This window comes from Platichthys flesus, chromosome 2 (assembly GCF_949316205.1).
Source record: "Platichthys flesus chromosome 2, fPlaFle2.1, whole genome shotgun sequence".
NCBI lineage: Eukaryota > Metazoa > Chordata > Actinopteri > Pleuronectiformes > Pleuronectidae > Platichthys > Platichthys flesus.
The window spans coordinates 19143650-19157136 of record NC_084946.1 but is presented as its reverse complement, the minus strand read 5'-3'; the positions used below and the strand labels follow the sequence as shown (position 1 = coordinate 19157136).

Sequence of the window (13487 nt, the reverse complement as noted above, 5' to 3'; positions counted from 1 at the left end):
GTCTTTTTCTCAAACGCTTGTCCTGGAGTTGTTTCAGCGACGTCGTCTTCACACAGGAACATGCAGACATTTTATCGTCAAATTCTTGGTCTGGTGGTTTTTACCTCAAGTCTACATCTTCTCAGAGTGCACAGAATCATTTCTAGGAATTACATGAAATGGGAAACAACACAGACAACTTGAATTAGCTCGTAACTGTGAAAACCCGAGAGTGGAAATTATATGGATTTTCATGCAGTCTAATCCATGTGACCCAGTGCAGATCTTATATTCGAGTAGCCCTGATTTGTAGCATTCTGATACATTGGGTCAACACAATAGCCATGCAATAGGTCAACCGTGTCAGAGAGATTTAGGGGATTTGTGTTTGGATCCATATCAAATTAGCTTGGTTATCCACAAAATGGGTTATGGTTGCTTATGGACGTCCCGCTGAGTCATTACTATCCCCTGTCACTAGATGGCATACATGGATTAACATTTTTAGCTGTTTTGCCTTTGTAATAAGTTAGGAGGGAGGAATATTGAAAGGCAGAGGAATCAAGTGAGTTTCATTGAATTTGTAATGATTTGATAGAGTGATCTGAAAATTCTTCATGCTTAAATAACCTTAATAGTGGTAATTTGCAGTGACAGCAAACCAGGTTCCCCAGCTCAACGGCAGTCCAATATTATACCTAGCGACCACTTGTTTTAAAAAACAGCCACTGCACCCTAAGCTGCGTCTGTAAATCTCTGTTGCTGATCCATAACAGAAATAAAGAGTTCTCGTTGTCTTTTCGTATGAAAGGCTAAAGGGAAATTTGTCTCCAACTAGTGGCCAAAGACAGATTTGTGACCAGTTTCTTTACGTTCACAGAAGGACTATATGTTCAAAACAAGCGCTTTGACCTGGGTCAAATTTAACAAGCAGGACTTCATCCTGAGTTAAATATTCACAACTGTGTCCACCCTTCACAGCAAATGAAAAGTTACACCAAAATAAACAGAAAAACTGGTCAATGCAACCAATGTAACCAATTTGCATATTTTCGAATCAAGGTGCATATTTGGAAAGTGGGATGAAGATCAGAAGACCCAGAAATATCCCACATAAAAGCAACAGAGCATATAAACTCCAGTTTTTCCACTCGTTGGAAATATGACAGGTTAGGATATAGCACACAGTATCTGTCGTGTACATAACAGATACAAGCGTAAACGTTTTTAACAAGATAAATAAATAAAAGTGAATCTGGGGCATAGACAAAAATTACACTATGGTTTTTGTTGCGTGTATATTGTGTTTGATTCTTCTTATTCCAATTCAAATTGCTTTCAGAATTAGATCCTTCAGTATAACAATAATCTGAGCATAAACTCTTTTTTTATTATCTTCATTTTACTTAAGATAGCGGTTTGCTCTTCCTATGTATCAGAACTCAGAAATCAATTTCTCATCACTGAGTTTTTCAGTGCAGATATAGATCAATCTCTATCACTCCTCTTTTTCCATTTACCTAATTTACTATATGAGTTTTATTATATTGGTGTTTTAGTTATAACTTCTCATTGTCACACATTAGGTTGTTATTGGTTGAACAGTATTCCCTCTACCAGTGAATCTTTCTGTAGATCTATGCAGCACTGCAGACTTGTGTTATGAGCCGGAAACAGCAAAGAGAAATGTTCTCTTCCTGCCGACTACTCTCCAGAGCCTGTGGAGCAATTAATGAGAAATGCAGTAATCATAATTACTGTAATAATCATTGTAATTAAAATGAGTTTAGTCCATCAATAGTGCCAACCAAGGATTTCTCTGTAATTAACTGAGGGAAAAAAAATATATTTGATGTCGTCAACTGGAAGTTAAATCTCTCGTCCTCGATACCTGAGATGAACACAAGTCAGCGCCAACACACAGCCAAGATTCAAGTTGTGTCAACAGAGAGGAAAAGCTCAGTCAGGAGGGTTTTTTATTTACCTGCGGCTTTTGAAAAGACAAAGAAAGAACAGACAACAGCCACACATTTCAGATGGTGTAGAAAAGGTCTCACTTTAACGCAGAATCATTATGATCCCTAGTGCCTTTCTGATCAGAGGTCATGAAAATAGTGAAAGTGAAGTCCTAATGAGTTCTTCCATCTGGCATCACAGCACCTTTTAGTTGTATATGGTTGCAACAATGTGTGTTGCTTTTCTATTAATTTTAGAAAACCACACACCTAGTTAATTCATCTGGCACTTGATCTTTCTTGCCTCCAGCTGGCTATATTTAAAATGAGCAACCTGTCTTTCTTTGAGTTGCCATAGTCACCACCCATGCTGTCCCCTAGCAGCTCGCTGAAGAAGGAAACAAGTGACAGGGTTTGCAGCCAGGTGGCCTAGATAGTACCGCCTGCTGCCTCTTGTTTTCAATGGGAGAATAATGCAAAATCAAATGCTATACCCGCACAGCAAACGTACAGAAATGGTCATTTCCTTGCTGAGAGGTGACGGTGGAAGCTGTAAGTCCAGCTGAATTGCAGTGTATTGAGTAATTATTTGGCCTCTGATGCCATGTGTCGTTCGCTGTGGTTTCGGCTCCATGCCTAACCACATGGACTCAAGTCAGGAGTAAAATGTTTGTAACATTGTTAAGTACTTCAAAAACTTGTTGGCGCAAAACTGGCTGCCACAGAGCATCTAATCAGTCATGACAGAGGAGACTGCAAAAACAAGGAAGAGGAAGGCCATATACTGTACACCTGTCAGTCGGCCATTGTAAGTCACTCTCCTTTCTCTGGATAGAGGCCAGTCACAATAAGGCACAGCATGAGGGTGTGTGTGGGTGATAAAACAGGCCAGACAGCTGAGTTGACACTTCACTCTCGACAGATTCAAGAAACGGAACGACGCATGCTCATAAATAAGTCACTTTATTTTGCTTTCTTTTTTTAAAGACTATATACTTATCGACTATTCATAATAACAAATGGAATAGTTAAATACTGTACACAGCATACTGTACTCTCCCAGTGCATGTCTTCACCACAGCAGAGAAGTTATGTCTCAATAAACTTCATTCAGTTTCATCATTTCTAATAAGACATGTGAATACCTTAAGATTAAATAGTATCAGTGTGTGATGTAAACTTTTTTTATCTCAAAAAAACGTTTAAGTCAAAAGCAAGATTGTGTTGGCAAGGGTCCGTGAGCAGGAGGGAGAGAAGAAGTATACTTCAGTGACCGTTTGACCTTAGCAGTTATGTTTCCCAATTTGAACACCAAGGGTTACTTCAATACATATGCTACATTTACGATATCATCCTGATGCCTCTTGAATAATCTACGACAATAAAAGTTCATATATTTTCTAGGCTGCCAGCAGCCAAAGTCTCTCAGACCACACCCACTGCAATCATGTAAGGCAGGAATGCATGAGCAGAACAGGAAAGTCTGTGTCAGGTAGGTAAACCCTGCACTGTCTTTGTAATGTGTCTGTATTAACAGGTTAGCCTTACATCTCTGAGCACTGCCTGATCTAACTCTTGGTTTTAGGATACTCTGTGATACTTGACTTTGTAGCTTCGTATTTAAGCTTCATTCCGGGTCACGTCTGGAGCCCTTTACCTCGAGTTTTGTAGATCACGATGTCATGATTTTGCCATAGGACACAATTTAAAATGGGGGAGTATATGAAGTATAGGATTTAATATCAAAGGGAGGTAGTATTTGAGGCAAATTCATTCCAAGCAATGACTCACAGCTTGAACAAAACCAAAAAAAAAAAGAAAAAAAAGAAAAGAAAAAGCTCCACCAACTGTTTGACGGAATTTCAGTAAGAAGAGCATACATTCATTCATTTATGATCAACAGGTCGATTTCTGTGCGAGAGAACGGACCTGGGGACTGACACAAAGCAAACAAATGTGTGCACTTTGAGGAGGGCTGAGCTCAACAAGCAGAGCACAGTAACATATATGGTGACAATTATCTACTTCACCGTAGAATGTCACTCCTTTACAAATCACCGCAACACTTTTCCGACTGTTGTTCACATGCACGTATGTACAAACACGTCCACGCACAAATAATATACACAAACACACTCAGACAACTATACCATGTAAGCTGCACTAGACATTCCATTGGAAACATGCATAGCTACCAGTAATGTACCCCTCTCTCAGGACAAAATGTACCATGACAATGTGCCATGTGGGAAACACAATTTTACACAGACATAGTATAGGCCGGAATAAGACTGAATCTTCATCAAGGCAGGAGAAGCCATCAGTGTCGATATATAATAGCAAACAGAATTGAGAATCGCGTACTAACATCCTTCACTTTGTTAGAAAGTAATTGGCCTTGTGTTTAGACTTCATAGATTAAGCGATCTGTGGTGACATTACTGACCTTCTGTCCCCAGTGAGATACGTAAGCAGCATCAAACAGCCTCAACCTTACAGACACAGAATACTGAGCACACAAGGGCCAAGGCCCGCTTGTCCCTTTCTGACTGAACCACAACATCAGCAAAAACAGCACATTATTGAATGTCATCCAATAAAATAAAAATCATATCAAAAATAAAGTCTACAGTGTTGAATTTTGCCCACAGCCTCATCAGAGATACGATTTGTATGTAAGGTATCTCGATTGTGACGGCTACTCCAACATTACCAGTAACTGAATACAGTGCGCACATACCCTGTGAGATCAGAATACATAAGGGGTTCATACAAAATGTTAACTGTAAAAGCAGCAATTTGAGGGTTGTTAGTGTCCAGTTTCACCATTTTGTCAAGTGGTTTTTGCTCATGTACAGCAAAGTCCTCTGCTACTTCCAACAAAACTTCATATCAGAGTAAATCCTCCGGTGTTGCAGTCACAGTCCGACATTACTGTATTGCGAGCTGCAGAGCTGTCCATGTTCTGAAGAAAATGTCTCTACACGAAGTGAGTCTCCTGAGGCAGGATATAGTAATGTGTGTTGCTGACCTTCTCCCCGTTTTCCATTACAGGACGTATGCAGGGGGAGCCCTCACTGTTTTGTCTTCGTAAACCTCGAAAGCTCACGTATTTAGGATCTGGTGCAAAGCTTTGGGTAGGAGGCATCACTCCATTAGTGTATGTTGGGAGGCTCTTGGGGCTGGGGGTACGAGAGCTGCCTCTGGAAAAAGGTTCCCTTGGGGGCAACTTAGGTGGTTTGTCTTCGTCACTATAAGCCCCAGATGAGACCTCTGCTGACCAGCGGCGGTAGTCTCCTGTCTTTGTTCGAGGAGGGATAGGGGGGGGCACCTCAGGTTTATCCATACTGTTGGTGTAGCGTTTGTTGCAAGCGAAGCGCAGCGAGGCTTTGTTAAAGGATCCAGCCGGGCCTGAGTGAGAGCGCCGTAGCCTCCTCTGAGCCTTGTCCTGCTGTCTCTGACAGACCACCGGCTGAGGGGGTTCCTGACGCTGCTGCTGGGGCTGCTGCTGCTCATACTGTTCCCGTACTTCCTGTGGAGGATGCATCTGATGGTGCTGTTGGGGCTGTCTCTGGCTTTGTGGTCTCAATGGGCCCTCGTAGTAAGAGTAGGCATGGTTTATCTGCCCGCAGTCCCTGAAGCTCCGTCGGCCAAGGACTCTATACTGAAAAGGAAACGATTTGGGACTCTGATCGGACACCAGACACAAGCTGTCGTCCGTACTCGTGAAAAATTCTACCTCATTGTCTATGGCCTGCTCATGGGAGAAGTCTGTTTGTGGGGGGATTGGGGGCAGAGGCTTGGAGCATCTGCCCGGTGTCTGCGGTGGGCTGCTGCACTCGTACACCGAGAGCCTCTGGAATGAGGGGACCACCTGGTCATCGTCGGCAGGACTTGGGGTGGAGGGTTCAGCAGTGCAGGACAGGGAGAGATGGGAGGGCCGGCATTTCTTTGGAGGTAATCTCTGTGTGTTGGGACTGTGTCCTGTCAGAGGAAAATAAAGGAAATTGAGGGAGAGTCCTTAACAACAATTGTTACTTATACAACTTCAAGCGATCTTGTTAACTTTCTCTCCATTTCTGGAAAATCTATTCTGTCCTATTTGTATTTATTTCAGAGGACCTTTTAATATAAAGGTGATTGATCATGCACTTACTGTCATGACTTAGAGATGCTGGAGGCCGGCCCTTTAGTTGGGTTGGAGAGCTGTGTTCTGTGTGTGCTCTCTCCATACTGAAGTAGAAGCTGTTAAAGAGGGAAAAAAATTATCTTTTTAGATGCTTTTCCAACCTAATAAAGTTTGATTGGGATGTACAAATAAACTCAGACTCATACCATACAACCTAAGCATGGCATGCAGAATAGAATTAAAGAAAATGTTTTCCTTTTTGACAATCTTCCCCTGATGGATTACTCCTAGTCCTGGCCTCTTAACACTCACTTGTTTGGCTCTGTGCGGTAGCTCCAGGAGGATTTGGATCCAGCCATGCTGTGACAGTAGCTGCCCCGCAGGAAGGGGTTTTCTATGGGAAAAGAGATCTCCTGGGCAGTCAGGCCCACTGTGGACATGCTCCAGGTACACTCGGGTCGCATCAAAAATCAGGAATCACTCAGATCGCCCGGCTGGCTGCCCCTGCCTCTGGTGGAACTGCAACATAGCCAAGACACAACCGAAAATGACTGTTAAAGGAAGTTGGAAGCAAAAGCAGATGGACAGACACAGATGATGTGGCAGAACATGATAACATCCTGTAGTGAAGCCAGAAAGAACAAAATACGGATATTACACAAACAAAACAAGGCACAGAAAGCCCCCCCTGCTCTGCTGCCCACCATGGTGGCAAATGTTTAGTTATGGGCTTGTCTTTGTATGACAAGCGAGGACACAAATCTCATATAACAGAGGGAGGACAGGAGCTTGGTTTCAAAGGACCTTTATACACTTGTGTCCCAACGCGCCCTGAGGACAGAACAGAGTTGTTTATAATGTTCTGAGTGAGAATTAAAGTACTTGATCAACAGCGAAAATAAGTCCCCAACAAAGTAAAACGGTTGCTAGGATCTGTTGCACTTTAAGAGAAAGAAACATTTCATCAGGCGTAAATGCAGAGAGCAAGAAGGGCTTGAATGTGAATTGATTCATGGTTCAAGTGATGTGGTATTCCATTCGAAAGGTGTAGGTGCATATCGAGTAAATCGATTATTTCTATACTCCCTTACAAACCTCAATTTCAAGATGGGAAATCAGCTTTAGCAGCTTTCAGATTTGCATTTCTACACACTGTAGCGCCGAATCCATACAGGTTTACGGTTTATTTTAAAACTTGAATGTGCTGTGCTCTGCTGCTGCAATCTCACTTGTCCAGAACAGCAGAGGATGGGACTCTCCTGTTACCACAGATATACCTGATGTTGCAAGAACTCCTCATGTCAAATCACCTGAATGTCTGTGACACGTCAAGAATGTGTCGGAGTGGAGCAAAACAATGTATACAATATTCAGAAAGGATGAAACTCTGCAGCATGGAGATATTTGTGGGTTCAGCAATAGACCGGATACATTTTGGGGGAATATCCCATTTGTGATGTCCCAGGAAAATCAGAAAATATAATGTTCAAGTCTACAGTGTAATATTATATCATTGGTAAACTATAGGTGTGTTTGTCGTACACCAACTCTGAATCCAGTGTGACACCAGCCGTGCATTGCTGAAGCAAATCTCATGACTTGAGTGGACCAGCAGTAGTCTTAACAGCATTAATCCTGTTTTACAGAATGCAGGGAAACAGGTGCCTCCATAACCCTGGTGCATGGTTATCTCTGCTGGAGACCACAAACGAGGTGTGTGCACACACACGGGGACACGCTGTCTTCCTTATAATGTGGGAGTGATGACTGAGCAGAACACGGCCCCCCTCGCTCCTGGTCCCCTATGAGCCATATTTATGTGCTGTCCTGACAGCTGGCGAGAAACAAAGCTCTAAAACAACAAGAAGGCTTGGGGCATCAGCCCGAGCCAAACTGCCCAACAAGGCACGCCACCCCCCGTCGCCCAGGGCCGTCGATTCGGTTCGGCCGGGGGACGGGAAGCAACATGATCCTCGATAATGAATCCCCAGGGGCCCGTGCTTCCTCTTGCAACAGGTGCAAAGACAGTTCTTCCTGGCAGTTAACCATAGGAGCATTTACAGGCAACAGGATTAAACAAATGATGTGAAGTCATGCAGAGCATTGACCCTCTTAAGGGGGGATTGTGTTAGTCACCAATACTGACCATTTGAACACAGAATGAGCCTCCATTTCTTTTATAATCATAATCATAATTAGTATAGGCGTCTGGCCTTTCTGGTTCTTTGGTGGAGTGGCTCCATCTGTGTGTGCAGAAGACACATGGCTGCTGGGGAGAGAGGAGGTCTGCTGGGGTGAGCGGTGATATCAAACCCCAGCAGATAGCAGCGTGGTGGTGGAGTCACACACAGGCCTCGAGAGCAGCAGTTCACACCCCGCTCATGTCACCCCTGCAGCGGTTTCCGAGCAACCATACCCGCTCTACCTGTGCGGCAAGCGAAGAGCGCGCACACCCCCTCACTTTACCGGATTGAGATAATGTAATGGTTAAAAATCCCTCTAGCAGGCAGGTGACTCACACCACAACACATAAGTCAGCTATCTGGCAAGGCCACCTGATGATGATACACAATGAATGATCATTTCCTTTTACTTTAGGCGGAAAGGACACGCTGAGATATGACCCAAATAGAAAATTACTCCAGTTTATAATTTACTAGCGCCTCAAAGATATACAAACAAACATATTCTCACTTTTTTATATATATATATATATAATTTAGAGCCGGTCTGAATCTTTTTCTTGTTATTCCCTAAGATTTTTTTTTTTTTCAGATCCTAAAAATCTCAAGTTGAAAGACAAATTCATCATCCATGCTTCTGGCTCTCTGCGTATACAAATTAAAAAAGCAAGATTTAAAACGTGGACAGAACGTTTTTTTTTCTAAAGGAGCCTGAAGTTGCATCCATGTGTGGAGCTGGCAGCAACATACAAAACAACAGGCAGGATCCCCACAGTAGCAGCAGCAGCAGCCTCCACCAGGACATTTCAGATCACTGTGTGGACTCACCTAAATAACTCTCCAGCTTCCCTCCGCCGGCTGACCCCCTACACTCCTCCGTGGTAAATACAGATCCTCGCTCCTGCCTTCCTCTGTGGAGACGTGCTGGAGGGTTGAGGAGGGGAGGGGGGGAGGGGGATTCACTTTGAGTCTCTAATCTTCAGACTCCTATTGCATCAGGATCGGGGCGCCAGCGGATTGTTGACGCTCCGGCTGCACTGTGACACTTTTTCAGACAAGTCGAGCATTGTCGTGAGCGGAGCTTTATAAGCCTGGAGACGCGCCGTGGCTCCGCCTTTGCGCACTTGCCCTTAAAGGCGCAGTCTGCATTTTTGCGGCCAGGGTCTCTTTAACCGCTCACGCTGGATTTCGGATGGACTGGCACAGAGTCACCTAGTAATTGACGTAAAGATATTATTGGTCATGCGTAAAATGCCACAAACGCACTACTCTAAAGCAAATATGTATTTCATCGACATTGGTAAAATGATCTACTACTCAAAAACACTTGACGGCACAGTTTTGCCAGTCACCCATTCACTCACACCGTGCATCTGCGTGAAGCACTTTCTATATCATACAGAACTCATAACTCACAGCCATCAAGGGCAATTTAGGGTTCAGTATTTTGCCGGAGGATTATTTGGCACACGAAACCTCTGGTAAGTGGACGACCCCTTCTTTCACCTGAGCCACAGGCACCAAAACTGCATGTGGAGTGAAGCTGGAATTTTTAATTAGTCATCAAAACATATTAAAGCAAAAATAATGACCAAATTGACAGTATGAACTCATTGAGTTATGTTTACATAATGGTCAACCAATCAAACCTCTAGCCTTTCCCCCAGCTAGAGTGACGAAAAAGTACAAAACATATTTTTAAAAAGGGTTGGCAATCTGTATTTATGTTATGTTATTTTTCATGAAAGTTGAAAGTAATATAGGATTTTTCTTCTTCCGGTTTCTTGTTCACTAATGGAATGCCTACAGGTGTATAAGTGTATTGTCTTGTTAAGCAAAATTGCTTTTAAATTACACGGAAATGAATGAAATAAACTAAACACATACACGCAGGGCTACTTTAAGCATGAGTCGACTTGATGTGTTCAAAGTCTGCAGAGCTTCATTTATCACCGGCTTTAACCCTGCAGTCAGAGGAAGTGTGAACACAAGGATACACGCTCAGCTGACACACTGTTCCAGTGGGATCAGCAGAGCAGACACATAAACAGTAGCTGCTCTGTGATTTAATTAAAGTACATTGCAAGGAGGCTGTTAAATTCTAGGCACGCTCCCGGATCATTCTCGAAAAAGAACAGGTCGATGTTTTACAGCTGCTCCTTGCAGGAGAAAGCGACATCTTGCAAGTTTAGCCTTTCAAATATAACCAGTGTTATATTTTAAATGTGTGGCTTTTTAAATAACAAGCATGCACGCTGTAATCAGAAGTGAAATGCATGAAGCGAGATGTGCAGGGAGACAGAGGCAGTAATGGGGATGGCTCCAGGGGCGATAAGGCAGACAGCAGGCAAAGACTCACAGCCAGAAAGTCTCTTATCTGCACAGCATTCTGCCGTCAACTGAATGGAGCCCAGATTGCTCAGCTTCCTTCTTATCAGATCAATCTGGGCCTTTTTTCTTTTTGCTGGACAAGATCTGTTTGACTGACACAATGTGAAACATCAAGGTTTGAGACACACATCCCCCTGTTTTTTTTCACTTCAGATTAAAGTAAGAAAGATCTGGGACGTGCAAACCCTCACTCCCTCCATTCCCAGTAACTTAGCCAGCTTAGACCCTAACTGGTGTTGCATTAACTATGTCTACTGAGCTGAACAAACCCAGCACTGACATGCACACTAACCAAACACCCCGATACAATAACTACAAACAACTCGTATGTTGAATCAATGGAGAATGCAGAGTTTGGAGTGAGGAGAGAGAACAGAGTGCTGTTGTGCCAGAGTTCGTAAATCCTTTACAGCTTGAACACGGGGGCCCCCCAAACCCAAAGGGCTTATCATTACATATTTGGCCCCTGCACGGACCGGGCTCTCACTAATCCCGCTTTATAATTTCACAGGCACATTTTTGGGATTCCGCCTGACCATGTGACCAGCAGAGCAATGGGTGAATATTTTCCCCAGTGAAATTTACAGTAGTAATCACAAACATTATTTTCAACTGACAAGCTCAAGTTTCAAGTCCCGACTGGTGCAGGACACACTCATTTATAATCTCTGCAGGTGCTGCACAGCATTGTTGTCGGTTTTGTTGGTCTCTCATTGATTCTTATCGTTTATGTAAAATGCAAACTTATGTTGTGTTGCTTTGTGTGTTTGTTATATTGAATTCTGCTTTTATTGTCGAGAATTGTGATTATTTTATCCTAATTTGGAGTCACAGCTTCAGGGGGATAGTTCCCCCCACAAACCACTTTTGGAGTTTCAGGGGTAAGCAGTGTTGCAGGCAAATCCAATAGAATTGAGGGTAAATGGCAACCCCTTCTTCAAATGAAAAAAAATAACGGAAAAAAGACAAAACAGAAAGACTCAAAACAGGGTTATTTACACCATGTTTATTGCCTGAATGTCCTCTGTCCTCTTCCTAGTTACTGCAGCAGTTACTGCAGCTATCACGAGTTCTTGTGTGTAATTGTATTGGATTTGGGTGCAGCGCTGTTTACAACCGGAACTCCAAAAGTGCACACTACACTACACCTGAAATCTTTTTTTTTGTTTAAACAAACAAATAAACCAGCAAAAAACCACAAGTGAAAACATTTCTTCCGTGGCAGAAGAAACAACAAAGCATACTTTTAAAAGGGAAATAAAATAAAAATTGGCCAGTTCAATTTTAAAGTTCTTTTTAGTTCGTGTTTAAAATATATTCCTGCTTTACTGCTCTGAAAACTGTCTTTGTGTTCCACCAAACACTCACATTCAGGAGGGTACACAGGCTTCATGTCCAAACCGTCTCTCCTCCTACTTCGGCCCCCCTCCCTGCGCTGCGTGTGAGCTGCATTGTGATGTCATCAGTCACAGGAAGCGCCTTATAAAGTTCGTAAGGAGGGAAGAAAAAAAAAAGGGCAGGGAGGGAGATAAGCACCCTCAGCCAGAGGCAGCTCTGATGAGAGTTTGAGATGACAGATGAAAGAGGATCTCATTTCCAGGAAAAATTACTTATTTCTTACTAGATATCTTTTCTTTGGTTTTCGTGACTCACATTGACATTTCTCCACCACCTTCAGCCACACCTCCCTAACTCCTCTGAAAAAGTGACACCTTTCGCTCCTTTTCCACCGAGCTCTGAGCTGAAAGGAATTCCCTTCTGTGGCTCACGCTCACTCACAGCACAATGGTAAAGTTATGATGTGACGCCACAGTCTCTCAGCTGATTACTATGACTCCCTCACCAACAGGAAGGGTGGAGTTAAATTGGAAACAAGGTTTAAAAAAGAAAAAAAAAAAGCACTCTATCATCAGTGTCAATGATTTATTCACTATGGAGGTCACAGCATTGATTGCCCCTGCCTGCCCAGGTAATTAAATTACAAGTATATTCGGCCTGCGTCCGAAGTTCACACTGATATAAACAGAGCAGTGAAAGGTTCAGTGTTGTGAGGTGACGTCAAGCCTCTTGGCCTTTGGAAGACTGCAGTGGATGGTGTTACACTTTGTATTTGCTCTGTTTACATTTGTTATATTAAAACAAACAACTGGTTTAAACTAAGGTTTGCTAGTTTAAAACCAATCATGCGTTTTGTGACCAGAAAATTCTTGACACCTTGTTGTTAAAAAGGAATCCTTTTTTTTAGGGGGGGGGGGGGGGGGGGTGTTAGGGTTATGTCTTGGATTATCTCATGGTCGTGCAGTGATTTCATTAAGTCACTGTTTGTTGGTTTATTTGTTTGTTTGGTTATTTATTTGTTAGCAAGAGTACACAAAAACAGCTTACAGAATGTCAACAGAACTTGGTAGAAGGATGGGTCAGGAAAGACCCATTAATCCTTGGTGTGGATCCGGATCAGGGGCCTCAGCCGAGTTTCATTCTAGTTTTGACATGTTTCTGCACAAATTAATCAAATACTGAGTGATAGATTTGCAGAGATGACAATGGTGGAGAACTCTTTTCTTGTTCTTTTGTCTATTCTGTCCTCATTCTTTTTCTTTTTATGTGGGTTGTGGCAGAAATGATACGTGTCTTGATAATCGGGGTTAATCGATTTGGATTTACATGCTTAATGTTGTAAAATGAAGATTGCAAAACATTGCCTCGGGGACATTTGAAAGTAGCCCCACAGAAAGAACACACCTTATGTGTTTGTGTCCTTCCCTCACAGTTCACACTAAACTCCAGTGCTGCGTCCAGGCCGTGCAGCTGTGAGATCCCCAGCCAAAGCTCGGGCTGACACATCGCGGC

General features: G+C 43.0%; 1 protein-coding gene across 1 annotated transcript; it reads right to left on the bottom strand.

The window, feature by feature from the left end:
• Nucleotides 1-2881: 2881 nt before the first annotated feature.
• errfi1a (ERBB receptor feedback inhibitor 1a) lies at nt 2882-9315 on the bottom strand. Its single transcript, XM_062404677.1, has 4 exons — nt 9075-9315; nt 6376-6582; nt 6091-6179; nt 2882-5918 (listed from the first exon to the last, which is right to left on the bottom strand). The coding sequence occupies exons 2-4, from the start codon at nt 6525-6527 to the stop codon at nt 4915-4917; spliced, it is 1245 nt and encodes a 414-aa protein (XP_062260661.1). The 5' UTR covers nt 6528-6582; nt 9075-9315; the 3' UTR covers nt 2882-4914.
• Between the last annotated feature and the right edge of the window lie 4172 nt (nt 9316-13487).

Coding starts and splice junctions, on each gene's coding strand:
- errfi1a (XM_062404677.1), bottom strand. CDS start 6,527: ATGCGACCCGAGTGTACCTGGAGCATGTCCACAGTGGGCCTGACTGCC. Junction 6,180..6,375: donor TACCGCACAGAGCCAAACAA/GTGAGTGTTAAG, acceptor CCTCTTTAACAG/CTTCTACTTCAGTATGGAGA. Junction 5,919..6,090: donor AGCATCTCTAAGTCATGACA/GTAAGTGCATGA, acceptor TTCCTCTGACAG/GACACAGTCCCAACACACAG.